Consider the following 22617-nt stretch of genomic DNA (forward strand, 5'->3'; position numbering starts at 1 on the left):
GGGGGGGACATCTGAAGTAATATCTGTCCTTGACCAGGAGCTTGAGATGTTGCCAACACAGCTATCTATTATAGTAGGGGATGATATAAATACCACTTTTGAACCTCTAGGACAGGAGGACCAGTTTTTTGGTATTAGATGAGGATAGCAAATGGGGAGTTCCCCAGCTTGAACTGGCTAAGGTCAAGAGATGGTCTGCTGTGGCCATCCAAATAAAGAGTTTATGCTTAGCAAGGGGACTTAGAGCAGCAAATGGCCGCACCCCATCTGATCGTCAAGGGAATAATACATTTGATAATGGAAGGGCAACCAGCCGAATAGATTACTTTCTTGTGGATATTAGGGACTGGCATAGGCTCCAAGATATGTTTGTAAAAAGTAGAATTGAAAGTGATCACAATCCACTCTGCATGGATTTTCAAATTAAGCTAGGGGTGAGAGAAACAAGCCTTGGGAGTGGCAAGGTGACCTTAGATATAGTTTCCTCAAACAATCAGCGCCATGAGAAATGGGGCAGATTGGTAGAAGACCCTAAGCAGATTGAGGATCTCAAGAGAGTGGTGGCTGAGGAAGTAAGCATTTTGAAACCACATAGCGATAAACCAAATTTCCCTGAAATTATGGCTGAGTCCTACCCTAATTTCTTTACTAGACTTCAGGGGTTCTTTTTGAAAACAATAGTGCAAAGTAAGGCTATGAAAAAGCCTCCTAAGTTAGGATGGTATGATCAATCTTGTAGAATAGCCCGCCAGAATCTAGGCACCGAGCTTAGGTCTAGGAATATCATAGGAGTAAGGAAGGCCAGGGATATATATAGGTTAGCCCAAAAAAAAGCTAAGAAACAGTGGGACGAAGATCATTGGCGTGACTTCAAATCTGCTTGTGCCGCCAAAAATCACAAACAATTTTGGGCAATCGTTAAGTGGGACAGAGGAGGGTCAGCAGAAGCTCCTCAAAATAATGTTCCCAAAAATCAGTGGATAGATTTTTTCAAGCCTCAGTACTCCTGTAACTTAGCTGCAGATTGTTATCCCCTACCCCCCAGGGTCTTCTACAGCTGCCAAGTATTTACTATAAAAGATGTCAGCATTGCATTAGACTGTGTGACAGGGGGAAGAGCGCCAGGCATGGATGGTATCCCTGCTGATGTGTTTTTAAGTGATAGGGAATCATGGTGTCAGTACTTTTCATGGCTAGCCAATTCTATGGCTCAGGGTGCACCTATACCCACTTCTTGGAAGGGTGCAGAAATAATTCCAGTTTTTAAAAAGGGCGACAAAACGCTACCCAGTAATTATAGACCCATCAGTCTTATAGATTCAGCACAAAAAAATAGGTGGGGGCACAGGGAGAAGTGACTGATTCTTTCCCTGTGGAACGTGGGGTCAGACAGGGATGTGTCCTGGCCCCTACACTGTTTTCCATATACATTAATGGTATTGTGGATCACCTAAGAAGGTTCCCAATCGATGCACCAGTACTAGCAGGAGCTCGTGTGCCAGTCCTCATGTTTGCGGACGATACGCTGATAGTATCACGAACTCCAAGTGGGCTTCAGAAGGCAGCTAATGCTTTTGGTGAGTTTTGTCAGATCCGCGGTCTAGGAATATCCCTTCAGGGTAATATGATATGGAATAGTCACATTGATATGGCAATTTTAAAATTCCACCAACTAGCAGGTGTGGTAGCGCTTAAACATAGAGCCTCAATGACTAAACCAATCACTCCTGCCTTAGAGATTTACAACATGAAGGTGATAAGTGCCTCACTGTATGGATCGGAGTTATGGGGATTCTCTAATTTGAAGGACTTGTCATTGGCAGAGAATAGGTTCTTGCGGCGCCTAGTTGGGGCACCACAAAGTACTCCTACTGTTCCCCTGCTGTTCGATCTTGGCAGGAAAAGTATAGAGGACCTAGCTCGCCTACGCCCTCTGTTATATTGGAGACGGATAATGACTACCCCGGAACTAGCTCATTATGCTGCCGCGCTAGCGGACATTATCAACGCTGACCGCTTTCATACCATCTTGTGGCTTAAAGAATTCTGGGCCTATTATCCAATCTGGATCTTGATCATCTATGGGCTAACACCAATGCATCATGTTTTCCATCAAATTTTATCTTGAAGAAAATGTATTGGGATATGGTTTGATCATCTGCTTCTTGTATTGGATCCAACTCCAAACTAACCCGACGTTTCCTTGACATCAAAACAGTACCATCATGTGAATCCTACTGGGATACCATTGAAAAGCCGTTTGATAGAAAACTGTATTTCCAATTTAGAATTGGAACTCTTCCCTTAAACGCATTTACACAAAACTGGTCTGCAAACCGGGATGAGAACTGCCATTATTGCAAAGATCTAAAAGAGAATGTTTCCCATTTACTGTTTGCTTGCCCTCTCTATGACTGCCCAAGCCGTAAATGGATAAAACCAGTGTGTCTTAACCTAGGGACGCGTAGACACACAGAGGCGCTTAGAATATTGGAAACAGATTGTACACCTTACTTTGCGATCGCTGTTGCAAAATTCTTAGGATGGGCCTGGACTATTCGCACCCGTGGCTTACAATTACTTGATGTAGCCAAATGAATTATTGTAATCATAGTTTTTACATATGTTATAATAATTCTAGATGGAATATTTTATATTATGTATTCGAAGTGACAGCACAAAGTGTTTAATGTTTGTTTTAAATATAATGATTTATATGAATTGTAGGTTTAGTATTTATTGTGTAGAGGTAGGATGTAAATTGCTTTTATGACTTGCTGTCGAATAAAGCTTTTGAATTTGAATTTTGAGTTCCTGAGTGGCAACATCTTTGATGTAGTAACAATAAAAAATAACTCATGCAAACATAATATGAGACTTTTAAATCCAAGTTGTCTGATGTGGGTTAGAATAGACAGTTTTAAACCATGAGTTGTATGGTATTCTCAATAATATGAAATACTTAAATTCTACTACCAACAGTTGTTGCACAGTGGTAACAAATAAAAATAGAACACACTTGAACATACAGAAAACAACTGCTAAGTCTCCATCTCTAAAATGAATCATTCTGAAAAACAGCAGTTTTACAGTGGCTTCGCAAGTACAGTTAACTCTTTTTTTTAAATAAGTTTTTGAACAAGTGACTTGACTGTCTTTGTTCCGGGAAGTTCAAAGAAACCGTTGTTTATTAATTCTATTAAAAATGAGCATTTTTGAAATTTTACACACACGACTGTACCAGTGACGTTGTTATTCAATTGCTTTTGCACCATCAAGAGAATTGTTTCTTATTGTTATTTTACTAATTTATTTCAGCAAAAAGCTCGAGGAAATGAACTGTTTACTATGAGCTGCAGTCAACTGAACCTTTCAGAGAAGGAATATTTTGGACTAGAATTCAGGAACCACTGTGGTCGTAATGTAAGTGTGTTTCCTTCTTCTGAATAATGACAATGTTTGTGTCAGATTTTTGTAGTGTTGGGAGGAAAAGCCCAGCCAAGACATCGCAACAATTAACATACTAATGATGTGGTTATAGGAAACCTTCAAGTATGCCGGCAAAAGAATTAAGGACACGCAAGCCTAGAATATATTTACTAGATGCATAGGAAAGTGGGAAATATGGACATCAGTGTTTGAAGTATAGGAACAAAATGTAAATTTCTGAGAGACAACAAATAAAAAGAATAAAAAGTCACAAATATGCAGTTATGTGGTCAAATGTCTTAATACGCGGATTGCATGCAGTGTTTGAAGTCTAGATAATGTGTACCACAGCAGTGCTGGGCCCTGAGAACAGCATTCTGGGAGTAATGTGATGCCTGGATCAGCATTCTGGACCCGTTCTCGGTGGAACTGGGACTGTCCCGTTAGAAGCCAGTTTGGTGCAGTTAGAGCCCTGGGATTATCAGTGCGAGCCACCACGAGGAGCAGAATGCAGCTGTGCTGCTCAGTCACACCCCAGAAGCAACTGCAGCGCCTGCGCTGATAAAAGTACACACAGCTGTTGTCATGGAAAAATACAAATTGTCTTTAGTCTCTCTTGATCCTGCCACCGGCATAAAGCATGTGACCTCTGAATCTGCCTAGGAGGTGATTTGCTCATTGTAACCCCGCTGTGAAATGTTTCTTCTGTCCTGCCTGAAGGCATAGCAGCCCTGATGAAAGGTTTGTATAATAACACCTGCTATTTGCACTTCTTAGTAATAGAATTGAGTTATAAAGCTTCGTATCAAGCTAATAATATTTACTACCCATCACAGTTACCTCTTGGCCCAGGCTTTAAAGTAACTTTGACCATTTGTCTACCACCCAGACATTTCCTGCCCAGCCCTGCAAGACTGTGAATTTCCAGAGTAACGTTTATCCGGTTTCATCACTGTACAAACGAGACACATTCTACACAACCACAGGCTTGTTATAAGGTGATACATACTGGCATTTAGCATACTCTGGTTAAGTTAAAACCAGAATCGCTGCTCGTCCCCTGGTAGCTGTGGCACAAGCAGCAGGCAATGTGCCAGATAAATGCGCAGTACCAACAATATTAAGTCGAGAAAATGCAATAAAATTCCCAAAACAATTTAGAAAAATAAAATTAGAAATAACATTCCACCAAAATTATTAAAATCGGATAAAGAAAACCAGAATCATGAACCTTTAATATGTTAATGGAACAAGTGCCTTTAAAAAGCAAAGCACCAATGTAAAATATCAACTCATGGTTGGCTGGGACATAGGCAGAATGTCAGGCTGACTGTGATGGTATAGAGGTCAGATACACCAAGTGAGCCGAGTCACACCAACGTTTTTAGTCTGGGAGATCAAAGTCTTCCAGCGGGTCAAGGTCCAATGATGATTCAATGAAAGTCCCTGAAAGTCGCCGGATACATTGTTGTCCGCTCCCGCTGAACACATTGATTATGGCACCATAAGCTCTGAGTGTGACAACAATGGTTTTCAGCGTCACTGCGGATGCTTTACCACTGGGATATATATGCCACCACACCTTGGTCCAGGACTTTAGCTTTGAACTTTTTCGATTTTCTAGATCCACCATATTGGATAGAGGTACTCTGGTGAGACACAAAAATTGCATTCACGATGGTGAACGTTTGGCCTGCTAATCCTTATCAGCTCCGCCAGCTAATTTCGTGCCCAATTTCAACTTTATATCTACTTGATTAATATGGTTTTCGTTATCTATGCTGTTATTGACCCAATTATGATTGGTAGCCTACTGCATATTCACTCCTTACCTGGGCCCCGGTTTGTCTATTTTATCTTTATGATAAGAGCAGTCACTGCTTTGCCTGTTTATCACTCTACTCTTTTCTGTGGTATTCTCGTCTTTTGACATATAACCTTTAGTACTGCTTTTTGCACCATTAAAACCAATAACCTGATTTCCTACCTAGAATTGCAATTGAACTGCCTGAGTTTTCTGATATACCTGATGACTCTGCCCTACATTATGGTTATTATTACTAGTCTCACTGACTACCCAGCTCAATACACCATTAGTGTGCTCTGTACCATTCGTAAACATGCTCGTATATGACTTAAGGCACGTGCCTGACCACTGATCACTAAGTGTATGAGTCAAGATAATTCTCTACAAACATTCCAATCTATCTTCCTAATAATGACTAAATATTCAAGATCCAATACGAAACAGAGTCTCTATTTTGCTGTTCTTGGAATAGCTGTTCCATTTACAAAAACATATTGAAATTACTAAATGCTACTCACATATCCTCATCTATATATTGCAATTTTGTAAGCATAGATTTCTGAAAGACACAGCCAACCAGCAGCCTTTCTTACTACCCAAGCCTTATTATTTTTTCCCCAGAACCTCACGTTTAGCTGGTGGCTTCAGAATACTTGTGAAATCTCACTTCTGGTCCATTCCTATTCTGATTTACAAATGTTACGGTAACTTCACCAGCCCCCTTGAGACTTCTTATCATCACGCTGTATTTCTCTCTAATAAGACCTTCATAGAAGAGCTTCCCTCAGTTCTTGGCTCCACCCCATGTTATACCACTTATTACCAGTCTTAGGAGGAGACCTTAATTGTAACCCAAAGTCACCTTACTCAGTACTTAACTCAAACAGATACTATCAGAGTAAGACCTCTGACCCTCGGTCTTAGCCCTGCTCTCTCCCCAGCAGCTCCGCTCCACCTACACCTCTGCTGAGCCTTCCAGCCTCTTCCTGGGAGGTGTTTGAGGCCGCTGTCTGCCAGGTCACCTCTGTGTGTGCCCGTTCCTGCCTCTGCCTGATCCCATTTCCCTGGTGGGTCAGCTGTGCTTTGTAAATGTTTGGAATTTTTTTTTAGTTTTGTGCCTGCATCTGCCCCTTGTGCCTGCTCTGTTTTTCCCTCTTCCCCCTTCCTGCTGCTACTGCCCCTAGGGCCCTCCCTTTCCCACACCCGTTCCTGCCTCCCAGCTGCTCGTCCCTCCCCTACTTAATGGCAGTGCAGCAGACGCTCGCAGGAGGCACGCACTAGCGCACTTGAAGGCGCGGCAAAGGCAGCCCGTCTGCGCATGTCCGCGACCTGACCGCGACCAGCACCAGGGACCGTGGATCTTGGACCATCCCTCGCTACAACACAGCTGCCCTCCTCACACTCAACCACGGATGAAACAACAACTGCCAGAAAGCTAAGCCTAACACGACCCATGGCCAGTTCTCCTGCCGCCACTGCCGCCAGACCTTCGCTATCGCTCCGGCCACCAACACCCTGACACCCTAGAATGCATCCTCCTCATCGTGCGCTCCCTGCACCAGCACGCTGTGGCAATCTGGAATCTTCTGGATTCGCTCTCTCCCGACGTTACCTTCTTCATGGACACCTGAGCCAGCCCCTCCTCGACCCCTGACATCGCCATCGCCATCCCAGATGGGTACACTATCCAGAGGAAGGACCGTCACAACCACCCGGGAGTACGCATCGCCATTGTGCACAAAAACTCCCTCCGCCTCACCACCTCTAGGGAAACGTCCCCGCCGCCGAGCACCTTCACTTCCAGATTTAGACCAGCTCTAACTCCACACTCCACGGCACCCTTACCTACAGACCCCCGGCCCTAGCACTCTTCATCGACATCATCACCCACTTCATCGCACCCCACGCCATCGCCACCACGGACTACATACTCATCGGAGACCTGAACTTCCACCTCGACAACCTCAACGACCCCAACACCGCCGCCCTACGCTACATCCTCACCAACATCAGACTGAAACAACTCGTCACCCCACTGACCCACAAGGCAGGACACACTCTCGACCCCATCTTCTCTGAAGGCAACAGCCTCCACTTCAGCCATACCTCTTAGCCCCCCTGGACTGACCACCACTGCGTACACTTCCTTGTCAACAAACCCAAGCCACCCAAACCTGCTCCGCACCCCCACGTAGGAACTGGAGCAGAGTCACAGAGGAGCAACTCAACTCCACCCTCAATGGCAACACCCCACCCCCTGCTGCAACCAATGCCAACCTCGCTGCCACAGAATTCCACTCCTGGATCGCCATCTACATTGACAAACTCTCTCCGCTGGGCAACCCCGACAAGCAAAGCCCCAGGAAACCCGCCTGGTTCACCACCGATCTCCAAGAAACCAGATGGACCTGCAGACACCTGGAGAAGACCTGGAGAAACAGCAAGACACCCGATAACTGCACCACCTTCAAGGTCGCTATGACGGAATACCATCAATGCATCAGAACCACCAAAAGGACCTTCATCCACAACAGAATCCTCGCCAATGCCAGCAACTCCAAGGAACTCTTCAGCTTCATCCAGGAATTCACCAAACCCCGTAGCGAAGCCACAGACATCACCCCCTCCCAGGACCTCTGCGACAAACTCGGATCCTACTTCTACCTAAAGATAAAGAACCTCTATGACAACTTCAACGACTACACTTCCAACCCCGCAGTCCGCCACCCAGCGGCACTGCCAGCCATACCACCATCTCTGCCTGGACACCGATCACAACAGAGGAGACTGCTACGACCATGAAAAGCATCCTCTCCAGGGCCCCTACAGACCCCTGCCCACCCCACATATACCACAATACCACGACCACTATCGCACCCATGTTGCAGTGCACCATCAACACCAGCTTCGAGACCGGCTACTTCCCTGATGACTGGCAACGTGCAGAAGTCAGGCCCTTGCTCAAGAAGCCCTCGGCGGACCTGACTGACCTCAAAAACTACCAGCCCATCTCGCTCCTCCCTTTTGCAGCTAAAGTCACCAAGACGACAGTCAACGCAGAACTGACGAGATTTATCGAAGACAATGCCATCCTCGACCATTCCCAAACCGGATTCTGAAGCAACCATAGCACTGAGACAGCCCTACTCGCCGCCACCGACGACATCCGCTCCCTCCTCTACCAATAGTAAGTCACAATGGGGTAACCTTGTATCCCTCAGAACCTGGGCAATGATAATGTATAACAACAGCGGTCCTGTCGGGTTCGAACAAGCTTTTTATCACATTCTACTCAATAGTCAATACTCTATTTCTTTCCCAAAGGTTCAATCAGAGTCAAAAAGAGCCAAAAGCCAAAAAGGTTAAACAAATTAAACAAATAAATAAAAGAAACAAATCCAAACCATATTGGGTATTTCCAGTTACTTTATATGAATTATTTGCATTCACAAATGGGTATTTCTTCTCTGTACGTCTCCGCCGGGTCTCCTAATGGAAGTGACTTCCATTAGGAGACCCGGCGGAGACGTACGGCGAAGAAATACCCGGCGTCTCCCCTCCGACCATTTCATTGTGAAGAGATTTAATCCACACTGAAATCCACCCTGCAATTCGAATAGTGACTTCCATTCCATTTGCAGCAGATTTGTGCACTATCTATCTTTGCTTGCTGTTGATCTCTGTGCACTTTACTCATGTTAACAAGTAGTAAAGTGCCTGTGCTCCCACTTTTAACATGTTTAAATTGCAATAATCTCAATTGACATATTTAACGTACCTGTAATTCCATATTACATATACACGGTGTACCCAGGGACTGTAAGGTAAATCTCACTGGTGGACTGTAGCACCTACTGGGCCATCCACTACAATGGCATTGCAAACATGGTCTCAGGACCACAATCATAGCCTGGCTGTAGCAGTTTGAAAAGTGTCATTTTACTTGCCAAAATATACCATTCTGACAGGTCTAAACACTCCTTTTAAATATTAAAACTCACATCTAAGTAGGCATTATAGCCATTAGGCTGAATGCATGTTATTTAAAGTAGAACATGGAGAGAGTTAATGTTGAACCTGTCTCTAAAGTAACTAGAACACTATAGCAAGGCTGACTGTTCATTGAGAAACACTGGGAAGCACTATTACATTCAATAATGCCATCTCTGTCTGGAAAAACACCTAGCAATGTATTTATTGGACTCTTTGTAATATTGATTAAAAGACCCATTCACTAGTGAAGTCCAATTTTAAATAAATATTAAGGAAATGGTACTTTTTGAAAGCTAACTTTTTCTCTGCCTAAAGTCTCTGAAGGCTAATTCGCATTAGCCTCCAGCTGCAGCCCTCTGAGCGCTTAAGCACTGGATGCGGTGTGAGCAGAGACAAAGACCTGGGTGTAGGGAGGGAATTTCTGTTCTCCTGACTGGAGGACTATTTGGGCAGTTCCCTAGAATTTAATTTACTTGAAAGGGTCTGACCCCTCACAGGCTGACGTCAGATGACCCAATGGACATTTTGTTAGATCTGGCATCTTTTAGCAAGGTTGTCCCTGTCTTTTTGCCTCTGACATCCTGGTTTTAACTGTGTTCTGGACTTCGTTTTTGCTGGTGTTAGGACTCTGGGCACTTTCTCACTGCTGACGGATGCTCTAAAAAGTGCATATGCACTGCAATTTACATCCAGCCACACCGTACATGACTCCAGCATCTTTGCCCATGTTCGCTGGCAAAACGGAAAACAAACCCTGACAACGTCAACAGAAAAGGAAACTAAAAATGCTCTACCATATTTTTTAATAACACCAGCTTTAATTAGCGAGATCCTGCCAGTGCTCAACATTGCTAGCTCTAAAAAGTGCATATGCACTGTGATTTACTTCCAGCCACACCGTACATGACTCCAGCATCTCTGCCCATGTCTGCTGGCAAAACAGAAAGCAAACCCCGACAACGTCAACAGAAAAAGAAACTACAAATGTTCTAACTTACTTTTTAATAACACCAGCTTTAATTGGCCCGGGTCTTGCCAGTGCTCACCATCGTTAGTTCTAAAAAGCTGGTGCCGAAAAAAGTGCATATGCACTGCGATTTACTCCCAGCCACACCTTATATGACTCCAGCATCTCTGCCCATGTCCGCTGGCAAAACGGAAAACAAACCCCGACAACGTCAACAGAAAAGGAAACTAAAAATGCTTTAATGTATTTTTTAATAGCACCAGCTTTAATTTGCTCAGGTCCTGCCGTGCTCACCATTGTTAGCTCTAAAAAGTGCATATGCACTGTGATTTACTTTCTAGCCACACCTTACATGACCCCAGGATCTCTGACCATGTCCACTGGCAAAACAGAAAACAAACCCCAAAAACGCCAACAGAAAAATAAACTAAAAATGCTCTAACGGATTTTTAATAACACCAGCTTTAATTGGCCCTGGTCCTGCCGGTGCTCACCATCGTTAGCTCTAAAAAGCTGGTGCAGAAACAAGTGCATATGTATTGTGATTTACTTCCAGCAACACCTTACATAACTCCAGCATCTCTGCCCATGCCCGCTGGCAAAACGGAAAACAAACCCCGACAATGTCAACAGAAGAGGAAACTAAAAATGCTCTAACGTATTTTTTAATAACACCAAGCTGTAATTGGCCCGGGTCCTGCCGGTGCTCACCATCCTTAGCTCTAAGAAGTACATATGCACTGTGAATTACTTCCAGCCACACCTTACATCAATCCAGCATCTCTGCCCATGTCCGTTGGAAAACGGAAAACAAATTCCGACAACGTCGTACTTTGCATAATCATTTGCAAATGTATTTTTGTCTCTGAAACGTATGTATCCTATCACCTTCGTCATACGTATATTGTTTCACATTAATTTGCTGAAACTTATGTCTACCCATCTATCCACTCCTTCATGTGCATATTAATCATTTGATGATGAGTATGACACTGTTTGCATTTTGCTGATGTTTTACCGTTCTCCTTGTGAGATTCTTTGTTTGCATTTGTAACCAGTATGCGATGAGCAAGAATTATTCACATTTATTTGAGATAAACGTTATTAATGGTATTGTGAGTCTTTGATTATTTAGCTAACTGGATAGTTAGATAGTTCTATTATTACCATCAACTTCTCAACTAATGGTCCATCAACCAGAGGACAGAGAGTTGATATGCAGGTTCAAGTTATGTATTTAGAAGTGTCAAATATGAGCCTGTATAATGAAAAACAACTGAACTTCGTCATTAAAACTTGACCCCCAGCGCATCAGGGATTTGGGTGAATGTGTATGTGCCAATGGTATGTGATGTTATTGAGTAGTGTTCCCTGATTAGGTGTCGCGCTGGATCAACTGTCTCACTAGACTCCTGTTTTACAGCACAATTAATACAAAATATACTTATAATGAGGGCCTTAAAGTCTGCAAGCTTTGTCCATTGATCTGTTAAATTGTCAAATATTGTTGCCACCCACCACAGCATGCAGCATGGGCAAATGGGTCAACCCACTTTTCCCACTGACTCCCTACACTTTGAATGACTGCACAAACCTGTGCATATTGTTCACGTCCACCTAAAACCAGTTCCTTTATCTTCAGTGACAAAAGCGTTTAAAGTGTGCTTCTTCATTTTATTTTTTATATTAACCTTACATACCACCTATTTACTTTGACAGCAATGTGGGTGCCTAGTTATATGGGCATTTATGTTCTGTCTCGTTGTTGTTTTAAAGTTTGTTTTTAAAGTCTAACTGGCATTGTAATATTATAGCTGCCTGAGCTTTGAATCGTTGTTAGGTGTTGGTTTATTCTTGTCTCCTTCTCAAATAATGATAATAAAATGTATGGCACAAATGAAAGTGTTGCTGTTTATAAAACAACACCAGTAAACTAGCCAGATCTGTGTTTTTATTTAATTTTAAGAATGTGGCTGCATGTGCCAGCCACCTGTATGAGTGGGCATATTTTTTTCTTTTTAATTTTTGCCTCTGAATGCTATGCCACCCTAGAGGTGGAGTAGCCAGGCACAACGAGGAGAAATGTTTTCATTTCTCCTCGTCTTTTCCTCTTTCAATGCATACTGCATTCTACAGCATGCATTGAAAGAGGAACATGCCTGTAGTGATTGTTTTTGTGCAGGAAGGTGCTCCTTCCTGCAAAAAAACAATCTTCCCACGATGCAGGCATCCTTGCACCATGGTGAAAGGGTGTCTGTGCCAGCGCATGGCTGCAGTTTGTGAGCCAGCGCAGGGGGAAGCACAGAGATGTGACATATTCTTGTAAATCGAAATATGGGACACCTTGAACGAAATCAAACCTGATTTAGCCTTCATTACAGAGACTTGGCTGGACAATCATAGTACCCCAGATATTGCGATAGCACTCCCCGCAGAGTACAAAATACTGAACTTGAATAGAGTAAATAAGAGAGGAGGGGGGTAGCCATACTAGTCAAAGAATCCCTCACCTGCAGACAAGAGGCCATTACACAGGTCGGCAAACATGAAGCCATGGCATTTTCAGTGTCCATACACACAAACATTTTATTCGACAGCATGATCATTTATAATCCGCCAGGGACCACGTCAGAGTTTAGCACCCAGTTCCTTGCACAAATCATGTCGGTCTGTCTCAAAAACAAAAACGTTTTGATCCTAGGAGATTTTAACATGCATTATGACAATAGCAACAACCCACTAGCCAAACACTTAGCAGACGACATGGAAATACTACAATTGACCCAGAAAATTGAACAACCGACTCACAGAGCAGGACATATGTTGGACCTTATGTTTTCTAACATAGGATCCATCCTCGTTAACGATATAAAACCACTGACATGGACAGATCACTACATGATCGAGTTTACCATCAATCTGCCCGTCAAAAACACCAGACCACTGGCCGAGGCTGCAGCAAAAACCAGGAGCTGGAAGAAGTTCTCGGTAGAGAAATTTCAACAACATTTCGAACGCACAAACACTGTAGGAACCTCTATCGATCATGAAATAGGCCAACTGCAAAATAACATTATGAATGCACTGGAACACAGCTCAGTGCTATGCCCCAACCACAAACCCAGACGAGCATTGTCAGAAAAACGGTACAGGCCTGAATTAAAGTTACAAAAGAGAAAATGCACAACACGCGAACATAAATGGAGACTAATGAAAATCCAAGACGCCCGAACTGTGTATAAAAGGGAACTCAAGATCTACAATAAAGCCATCAGGAAAGCTAAAAAAGAATATTTTACACGTAGAATAACCGACAACAAAAATTCATCCAAGGAATTGTTTAAAATAGTGAAAGAACTTTGCAGCCCTATAAATCTCTTGTCTAACCTGACTCCATCACAAGAAGGATGTGATAAAATAAGCGACTTTTTTTTGCGAGAAAATAGACAAAAGCTATACCTCTTTCTCCAATAATGACCTGGAACACGCCGGCAATATGGCTTCCCCACCCCACAGGCAGGTTGTTCCAGTTTTGGCCCCTTCTCGGAGGAAGAGGTGAGCAAGGTAATGTTAGAAATCAAATCAGGCTCCCCGTTGGATCTTTGCCCGCATCACGTTTTCTCGCAACTAACCCCGATAATCTGTCCGGCAGTGACACGTGTACTCAACATCTCACTGAAAATGGCTGAATTCCCAACAATTTGGAAAAACGCTGTAGTCACCCAATTGATAAAAAAAAGCTGGTGCAGACATTAACAACCCCGCGAATTACCGGCCCATATCGCAACTACCCTATTTATCGAAAGTTTTAGAAAAACTGGTAAATAGACAGCTTTCTAACTTCCTTGAAATTAACAACCTATTGGATGTCTCCCAGATGGGTTTCAGGGCAAATAACAGCACAGAGACAACACTCTTGGCCGTGCTGGACAATATCAGAACACAGGTGGATCGGGGGAAAACAGTCGCCCTGATACTATTAGACCTCTCAGCGGCGTTTGATACCGTACCACACAAACTGCTACTAGGAACCATTGCGGCAAAGGGAATTCGGGAAAAAGCATTAGGCTGGCTCTAATCCTTTTTTTCAGACAGAACACAATCCGTGCGTCTGGGCAACTTCTCATCTCCCCTCCGGAACATCAAATATGGGGTCCCACAGGGGGACTCACTAAGTCCAACATTATTCAACATATATGTATCATCTTTGGCAGATATAGGGAGAAAGTGGGGTATCAATATTTGCTCATATGCGGATGATACCCAACTAATGGTAAACCTAGACGGAGAAGAGGATCCGAAAAATAGGCTGCTAAACTGTCTCACTGAACTATCGAGCTGGATGTACAGTCATTGTCTAAAGCTTAATGCAGACAAGTCAGAAGTCCTCCTGTTCGGTGGATCACAACAGCTTTGGGACAACAGCTGGTGGCCCGTTGCCCTGGGTACCCCCCCAGCTCATACTGACAGCAAGGAACCTAGGAGTCCTCATTGATAACACTCTGTCCATGAAATACCACGTGTCAACAATCTGCGGCAAGGGCTTTGCACTGTTAAAAATGCTCAGAAGGGTCTTTCCATGGATCCCCACTGAGTGCAGAAAGATTTTAGTCCAGTCACTGCTAATGAGCAGGCTGGCCTATGGAAATTCCCTGTTTGTGGGCATGGCAGATTACCTGTTCACAAAATTACAATTAGTGCAGAATGCGGCAGCAAAGGCAATCTGCAACAGAAAAAAGTATGACTCGGCCAAGAGCTGCTTGAGAGATCTTCATTGGTTTCCAATGAGGCAAAGAGCCTCCTTTAAAATGAAATGCATAACACATAGGGTACAGTACAACACCGGCCCCTACATCCTAAAAAACAGGATTACGTTTTATGTACCCACCAGGAATCTTCGCTCTCAATCAATAGCAAGAGCGACAACTCCTCGAGTTAAAAAAGCCAGGATGGGAGGGCGGGCCTTCTCCCATCTGACCGCAACCAGATGGAACGATTTGCCCATGGATCTTAGACTCACGGACTGCCACGTGACCTTTAGAAAAAAATTTAAAACTATTCTTTTCCCTAAACCTGACTAATTCTGTATGACTTATGTTCTAGCCCACCACTTACTGCATAAATCATAGCGCCGTGATATCCTTCCAGGATGAATGATTGCGCTTTAAAAGCAACTTAACATTAACATTAACATTAAATATGTTGCATTCCTGTGCTTTGGAAGTGCTGCAGCGTGGCGCTGCCATTGGGCTTGCAGTGCCACGTTGCGGTGTTGCTGGGATTCTGCTCATGCAGAGAACTATGCACAGGAAACCAGGACCTCAGTGAATAGTGGTGTACCAAAAAACTCACCTCAGTACCAGGAACCTCTAACCGACTAGCACCAGTGTCTCATTAGCTCTCCGTCCAACAGCGAAGCTACCAATGATTAGACAACTCAGAACATGCGACTTAGGGTACTCTCAGGAATGGTGGGAATCAAGAACACTCTTTTGTTTTTATTCTCATACCAGTCCACAACGTAAGTAATCAGAGACACAGAAAAGTTTAAAATGTTTATTTTAACGACGTGCTCTAAGATGCAGTATTTTGGCTAACATAAGCAGGCATATGATTAGAAATAATACGATCAGCATTGTTACAATTCTATAAAACACAAAGGGAGAAATCATGTTATAATGATAGTAGAAACAGGTCCTATAGTGCCTTGTGAACCACCCTCCCCTGCTAGGAACTAGGTTTTATAATAATAGAAGGTCTCTAAGGCTTAAATGTGGAACCCCATACATCCAATATCAGCAGAGGTGAATCACATCTCAGGATCAGCAAAGCTCTCTGTTTCTGGAAAAGGTTATCTTCCAAGTGCCCGAAACATGCATGCAGTGCAATATTAAAGGCACTATAATTTCAGTTGGCTTCAGCTGTGTTCGTGCTGTGTCTAGAGCGTGGGCCGATCAATCTGAATACCAGCCTACATTGTTATGTTGACCTTGAAGGCTTTTGCACACAGGGTATAGACTAAGGTCGCGATGTAAGTCTAGGGATGCGCAAAACAGACCATTCTTATGTGAAGGAAACTTAAGCAGTTTAACTTAAAACAACAATTACATGTAGTGTCGTGTGCAAAAGCTGCAAAGTGGCAAAATGGCATTTAACTTCTAATAAGCCAATGATAACAAAGCAATGTGTGGCAGCAGGGCCCTGCCTTCACTACAGCTGCACTTCCTTGTAGATCTGCCCCTTTAATATTAGCAGCTGTCAGCAATTCTGACCATTGATGAAGCTCAAATCCGCCTTGCTTAATTTCAAAGTTGTTTTGTAACACTGCCTTACACTGTATTCCTCAGGTCTACCAGAAAATTGCATGTGCTTGCTGGGAGGTGCGATAAAACCTGAGATTTGAGTTGGGTGCTAGAATTCTTGCATTTCTTGCTTCTTTATTTTTATTTTTTAAAGAAATTGGGAATAGTTCTTCATGGGTCAAGAAGGAAGCATCACTATTGAATGAAGCCACTGCCTGTAAATGAGTTACAACTGTATCATATATTAAAGGTAGCATTTCGGAATGAAATACAGCCTTCAATTTTCCCGTATATGATTATTAGGCAAGGAAATATCAAAATTGTTTAGAGGGCTTCCTGTAGTAGACCCCTGAGAGTAGGAACTAAAGGAATCTCTCTTCCTGGGTCATGTAGGGGGGCTCTTGGCCACTTTTTAGCCTATCAGTTATTACCATGTTGATCAGGAGTTCGTACATGGAGCATAATGTAATTGATATTGCTAGCTCCTCTGGCCTTCTTAAAGGTAGAGAATGCATTTAAATCAGAGATTGAGCAGCTATTGCATGCCCTTTAAATATGTGTTGGAGAAATAGATGCCAAGTGGCAGCCTGGAGCATTCAATCATGTCAAAGAAGGAGCTAAAAGCTTTAGAATGCCCAATGATGCATCCTCCTCCTCATCCAAGGCCCCGAAGGAACTAAGAGGCTCAGAAGTACTGTTAAAATCCCCAGCTACTCTAGGCATGAAAGAGTGGCTGTACTCGTGCAGTAGTGTCTCTAAATGAAATGTCTAAAGTATGGCAGACATCATTTTTTAGCTTAAGTTTAATAAGAGCAAATGGTGCACCACTTTGTAAACTATCACACAACAAATGATCAGATCTATGTCGAAGGTTATTTTTCTTCAAATCTTAATTTATTCAAAATATTAACTTCTCAAGTTGTGATGAACAGCTGATGCATTTCGTCCAAACAAATGGAGTTCTTCAGGGCATGTATGAGGCACTCTTAACATGTGACGTCAGGGTGTCCGTGATGGAAAAAAGACAACAGCGAAAGGGAATGGGCAAATCCGTGTCCACTTGATTTTATATTGCAAGAAAGCAAAAGTGCTTCGCGTTAATGAAACAAACCCGAGCCAAGTATTTCCCGGTGACAAAGTATCAATTACTCTTTCAAGTGCGAAATAGACCAAAAATCACGGGTTCCAAACCATGATACACATGAAGACGCGACCCAATCGTGCTTCCTTTCGAAATGTCGTCAGGAAAAGGGTTAAGTCTAATATAAATATTAAATAATGCCACTTGTAGTGTTGGTGTGTGTTTAGCCGTATGGAGGCCTGGCTAATGCCCAGTCGCGTGCGCAGGGGCTGGACGCGCAGCATCAAACGACTCAGGCTCATACACCATGGCAGTCGAAAGTGCTGTGCACGAGCGCACGTCCCCCTTTTATTCAGCCCCGCAGGCCACGCCTGGCCTGCGGATGTAGGGGTGCGTGTGCGTGCATCAACTAGAGCGTAACAGCACTACATCCCTATCCAACTATATAAATTTTGCACAATGTCCAAACATTTGGCACAAAAGGATTTACAGTTCTAAACATGGCACTCTGTACTTGTGTGTCCCTTGGTGGTAGCTTCAGGGCCTCAGCTGACAGGCGTAGTCTTTTAATTTCTGACTTGGGGGTGGATTGGGCCGCAGGTTGTATCTCGGGGCGTTACCTCGGCCGCGTTCCATGGCGCGGGGCAGGTCCCTGATGGGGGTTGATGTGGCTGGGGATCCGCACCCTGGCTCAGGCATCGCCTCCCGTGTTCCTGCCGATGAGTTGCCTTCATCCTCGTGTGTCATAGCTCTGGGCGACTCACTGTCTACATCCGTAGCTTCTAGATTTTGTCTCGGCCCAGGAGATATCACATTAAACCAGGACGTGTTCCTCGATACTTCCTCTCCCTCTTTTCTTGCAGTCACCTTGGTACCTTTCGTGGCTGTTACGGTCCATGGGCCCGGTTCGTAGTAGGTCTGGAATTTTCCCCCAGGGCGTCTATTTCGTATGACTACTTGAGCTCCCTGGCACAATCGCCTTGGTGTAGCTCTCCGGCGCCGGCTCGCTCGCTGGTTGTTTTGTCGTCTCCGTTCCTGGGTATCGTCCATGTTGTTCAAACCCGGCACCGCCCCTGGGGCGGCAGGAAGGAGGTCTCAGCGTTGGCCTTGGAACATGAGGGCCCACGGGCTCCTCTGGGTGGTGCAGTGAGGGGTTCCTCGATACTCCCGTAAGAAGTCATGCAGTCTCTGTCCGGAACATCTTATTGAGGGTCAGCATAAATCTTTCTGCCTCCCCGTTGGCTTGTGGCCACTGAGGTGTAATGCGACAGTGTATGATGCCCCGGATCTTCAGGAAGGTGGCGAACTCCGCTCCCTGGAATGGTGGTCCGTTATCGCTCCGTATTTACTCAGGGTATCCGAACATAGAGAACATCTTTTCTAGTGCCGGCCCCACGTGCGTGAAGGCCGTGGAGGTGACTCTCTCGACTAGCGGGTACTTGGAGTATGAATCGATGGCCACCAGCGTGTGTCCTTCTCCCGGGAAGCTCCCAAAGTCTATGCTGACTTTAGCCCATGGGGTCGTGCAGGCTCCTTCGGTGATTATCGGGGCCGGTCGCTCGGGATTACTCGTTAACTGGCAGGACATGCAACTCTTCACATAGTCTTCCACCATGGTTTCCAGTTCAGGGAACCACACCTTTTCCCGCATGCGCGCTTTCATTTTCGTTGTGCTTTGGTGGCCACCATGAGCAAGTTGTGTGGCGCGGTACCTGAGGCTCTGCGGTATCACCAAGCGTGATCCCCTTAACAGCACACCCTCTTCCGTGGCGCTGAGTTCATGTCGGACATGCCAGATCTTCGTGAGGGCCTCTTTATCTGCTGCGGTCCAGGTGTTTGGAGGGTGTAAGTAGTTAGCCCAGGACCCTTCCTGGACGGCCTGCAGTGACCTCATGTAGATATTGTCCTCGGCGGCTGCTTCCTTGATTTCGGAAATGGTCATGCATTGAGGACAGGAGGTCAGGGCTACCCATTGGGCGTACTCCTCGCAGTCGTCATCGGTGGACACAGGCTCTTGTGGTAGCGGGTGACGCGACAGGTAATCAGCAGGGTTTTTGGTCCCTGGTCGATATACCACCTCCATTCCATACGATTGAAGTTGAATCACCCATCTTTCAATGCGTGGTGGTGGATGCGGGGCGGTTCCTTTGAAGAGAGGTACCAAGGGCTGGTGGTCTGTGACCATGACGAACGAGTGGCCTTGTAAGTATAGGTGGAAGTGGCTGCAGGCCCATTTGATTGCCAGAGCTTCTCGCTCAATTTGGGCGTATCTGGTCTCGGTCTCGGTTGGGGTCAAAGCCTTGCTGGCAAAGGCTAGTGCTGTCCATTGGCCGGGCTCGTGCTCATGGGTCAGGACCGCTCCCAGGCCTACCGGGCTGGCGTCAACGATCACCTCGGTACGTTTTGCAGGGTCGAAGTAGGATAGTGTTGCACTCTCCAGGAGAGCATCCTTGATCCCCTGGAAGGCTTCGTTTTCTTTCGGGCCCCACTGCCACATGGTGTCTGTTTTGGTTAGTGCTCGTAGGGGTTCGCTTCGGGTGGCTAGGCCTGGTATGAACCGGCCACAGTAGGTCGCCATCCTGAGAAAGCTTCTCACCTCCGTTGGTGATTTTGGCGCTGGGGCGTCCTTTATGGATTTGGACTTTCTCGGGTCAATCTGAATTCCTTCCTGGTTAAAAACGTAGCCAAAGAATTCAATAGAGGATTGAAAGAATTGACATTTGTCCTTGTGGAGTGTCGCTCCATACGTGCTCAGTCTTTTCAGAACATCTCGAAGGTGTTTGTAGTGCTCGGACGCAGTGGCAGAGTGAATTAGAATGTCGTCACTGACATTAATTACCCCCGGCAGTCCAGATAGGAGTTCTCTGATTGTATTTTGGAACACCTCAGCCGCTGAGGAAATACCAAAGTTGAGACGTTTGTAGCGCGGGAGGCCAAGATGAGTGCTGAATGTAGTGATAAAGCGGCTTTCCTCGGCAAGGGGTAATTGATGATATCCAGCATTGAGGTCAATTTTCGAGAACCATTTTGATCCGTTTACGTTAGCCACTATGTCGTTCATTGTGGGCGTTAGATGTCTTTCCCTCCGGATGGCCGTATTTGGCAATCGCATGTCGATACACAGGCGAATTTCGTCCGGCTGCTTGGGCTTTTCTACGATGACCATGGGCGAGACCCACGGGGTGGGTCCCGTCACCTTTTCGATGACACCAAGGTTCTCAAGTTTTTCAAGTTCCTTCTCCACCAGCGGGCGGAGGTGGAACGGTATCCGGCGGTGGCGCAGTGCTGTGGGGGAGACAGATTTATCAATGTGGAGTTTGATGGGTTCGCATTTTATACACCCTAGTCCTCTGAATAGTTCAGGAAAACGCTCCAGCAGTTCATCCACTTGGTGGGCACGGATACGATTAGCAAACGCTATCAGTTTTAAGTCTTCTGCCGTGTGGCTGCTTTGCAGGGTGTCAGCTTCCCGGTCAATTATGTGGACTGTTGCCATGATTTCCGACTCATCCGCCCTGATGGGTATTATGATTTTTCCCTTGAGAGGTAGCGGTGTGTCCGCTCCATAGGCAAAGATTCTTGTTTTGGATCGTAGAACCTCGGGCCGTGGGCGTAACTTGTTGAACTGTTGCAGTGCCATGACGTTAACGGTGGCACCCGTGTCAATGATGGCCTTCACTTCGTTTTGCCCCATTTGCACCACACATGTCGGTTGTGGCCGTTGTCTTTGCTTAAGTTCTCGGGCGAAAGAGATGACGTATGCCTCCTCATCTTCCGAGTCCGAATCATCGTAGATCGTGGGTAAGTGTTTCTCCGTCTTCTCCGGGGACGGATCAGTTAGTGACAACTGGCGGACGGCTTTTGTGGGTGTCCACGCCTTCATGGGATTCTTAGGCTGGTTTTTCCTGCGGCAAACTGACGCGAAGTGGTTTGGAATCTCACAGTTCGCACATGTCTTTCCCTGGGCCGGGCAGTCCTTGGCCGCGTGGGGTTCATGGCCGCAGTATCCACAACGGGCTTGAGGTGAGTTTCTCCGGTATCCTTTCTGTGCCTGACCACGTGGTCGGGGTCGCACGGCGTCTGCGCGTTCCACTTTGACGGTTTCCGTTTTGACGGGGGCTTTGTGTAGGGCCTGTTCCATGGCCGTCGCTCTGACGTCTGAGAGCTCGTGGGATCTGGCCAGGATGAGGATGTCTTCTAGAGAAATCCCTGGTTTGCGTAGGATTTGTCCTCTTAGCGTCTTATCCCGACATCCTTGAATAAGTTGTCTTCTTATGGCCCTCGGTTGGTCCTTGTCGGTAGAACTGGCTAGCTCCCTGACGCGGGTGTGGAACTGGTCCATTGACTCTCCGTCACGTTGACGTGCTTGCCCCAACTTGAATACCTCAAAGTCTACATTCAACTGGGGATCAAAATGGCCGCTGAGGGCGGCAACGGCGTCAGTGTAGCTGTCGGCTGCGCCCGTGTTCGGAAGGTGTTTGAAAAGTCTAAAGATCTCATCCCCTGCGTAGTGGAGTAGTAATGACCTTTTCACAGCGTCATCCGTTTCCCTCGTAACCACGAAGTAGTTCTCTAATCTTTCAAGCCAAATTTTCCATCGTGGTGAGGCCGTGGACGGGTCTATGGATTCGCTGAAGGGCGGCAGTACTCCGGCTGCAGCGTGCAGGAAAGGGATGTTGATGACGGGCGCTGGTGCATCGCCGTCCCCCACGGCGTGACACCCTCTATGGGTGGTGAGGGAGTGCCCCTGGTTCGGTTTGTCCCCTCACAGGCTGCGGCAGCGCGTGTACCTATTTTTTTTTATTTTACCCTTCTTCTCCTCCTTTTGCGGCACCCTCGTGGCAGTAGTGCGACGTCTTCCACCTGCACCCCGTGTCTTGCGGCCAGTCAGTGGTAGGAGAAAACGTGGCCCCTCTGTGACCACCTGCCAGCTCACTCGTGCTCCAGCAGATGCCACTCCAGCAGCGAGCGGGGTCCTCCAGGCCTCAGCAGGCCGAGAAACGCGTTGCACGCGAGATGCGTGAGAATTGGCAGGGCG

The 22617-nt window shown here is 45.6% G+C and overlaps 1 protein-coding gene across 1 annotated transcript in view; it reads left to right on the forward strand.

Annotated features, from left to right (window-relative positions):
• Positions 1 to 3322: 3322 nt before the first annotated feature.
• Positions 3323 to 22617, forward strand: part of FRMD7 (FERM domain containing 7) — a 443576-nt gene continuing 424281 nt past the window's right edge. Inside the window, exon 1 of the mRNA XM_086966767.1 lies at positions 3323 to 3423. Within this exon, the coding sequence (XP_086822893.1) occupies positions 3349 to 3423 (75 nt within the window). The 5' untranslated portion in view covers positions 3323 to 3348. The remainder of the gene's footprint in view (positions 3424 to 22617) is intronic.

The sequence above is a fragment of the Lissotriton vulgaris genome, chromosome 4_1 (genome assembly GCF_964263255.1).
Source record: "Lissotriton vulgaris chromosome 4_1, aLisVul1.2, whole genome shotgun sequence".
NCBI lineage: Eukaryota > Metazoa > Chordata > Amphibia > Caudata > Salamandridae > Lissotriton > Lissotriton vulgaris.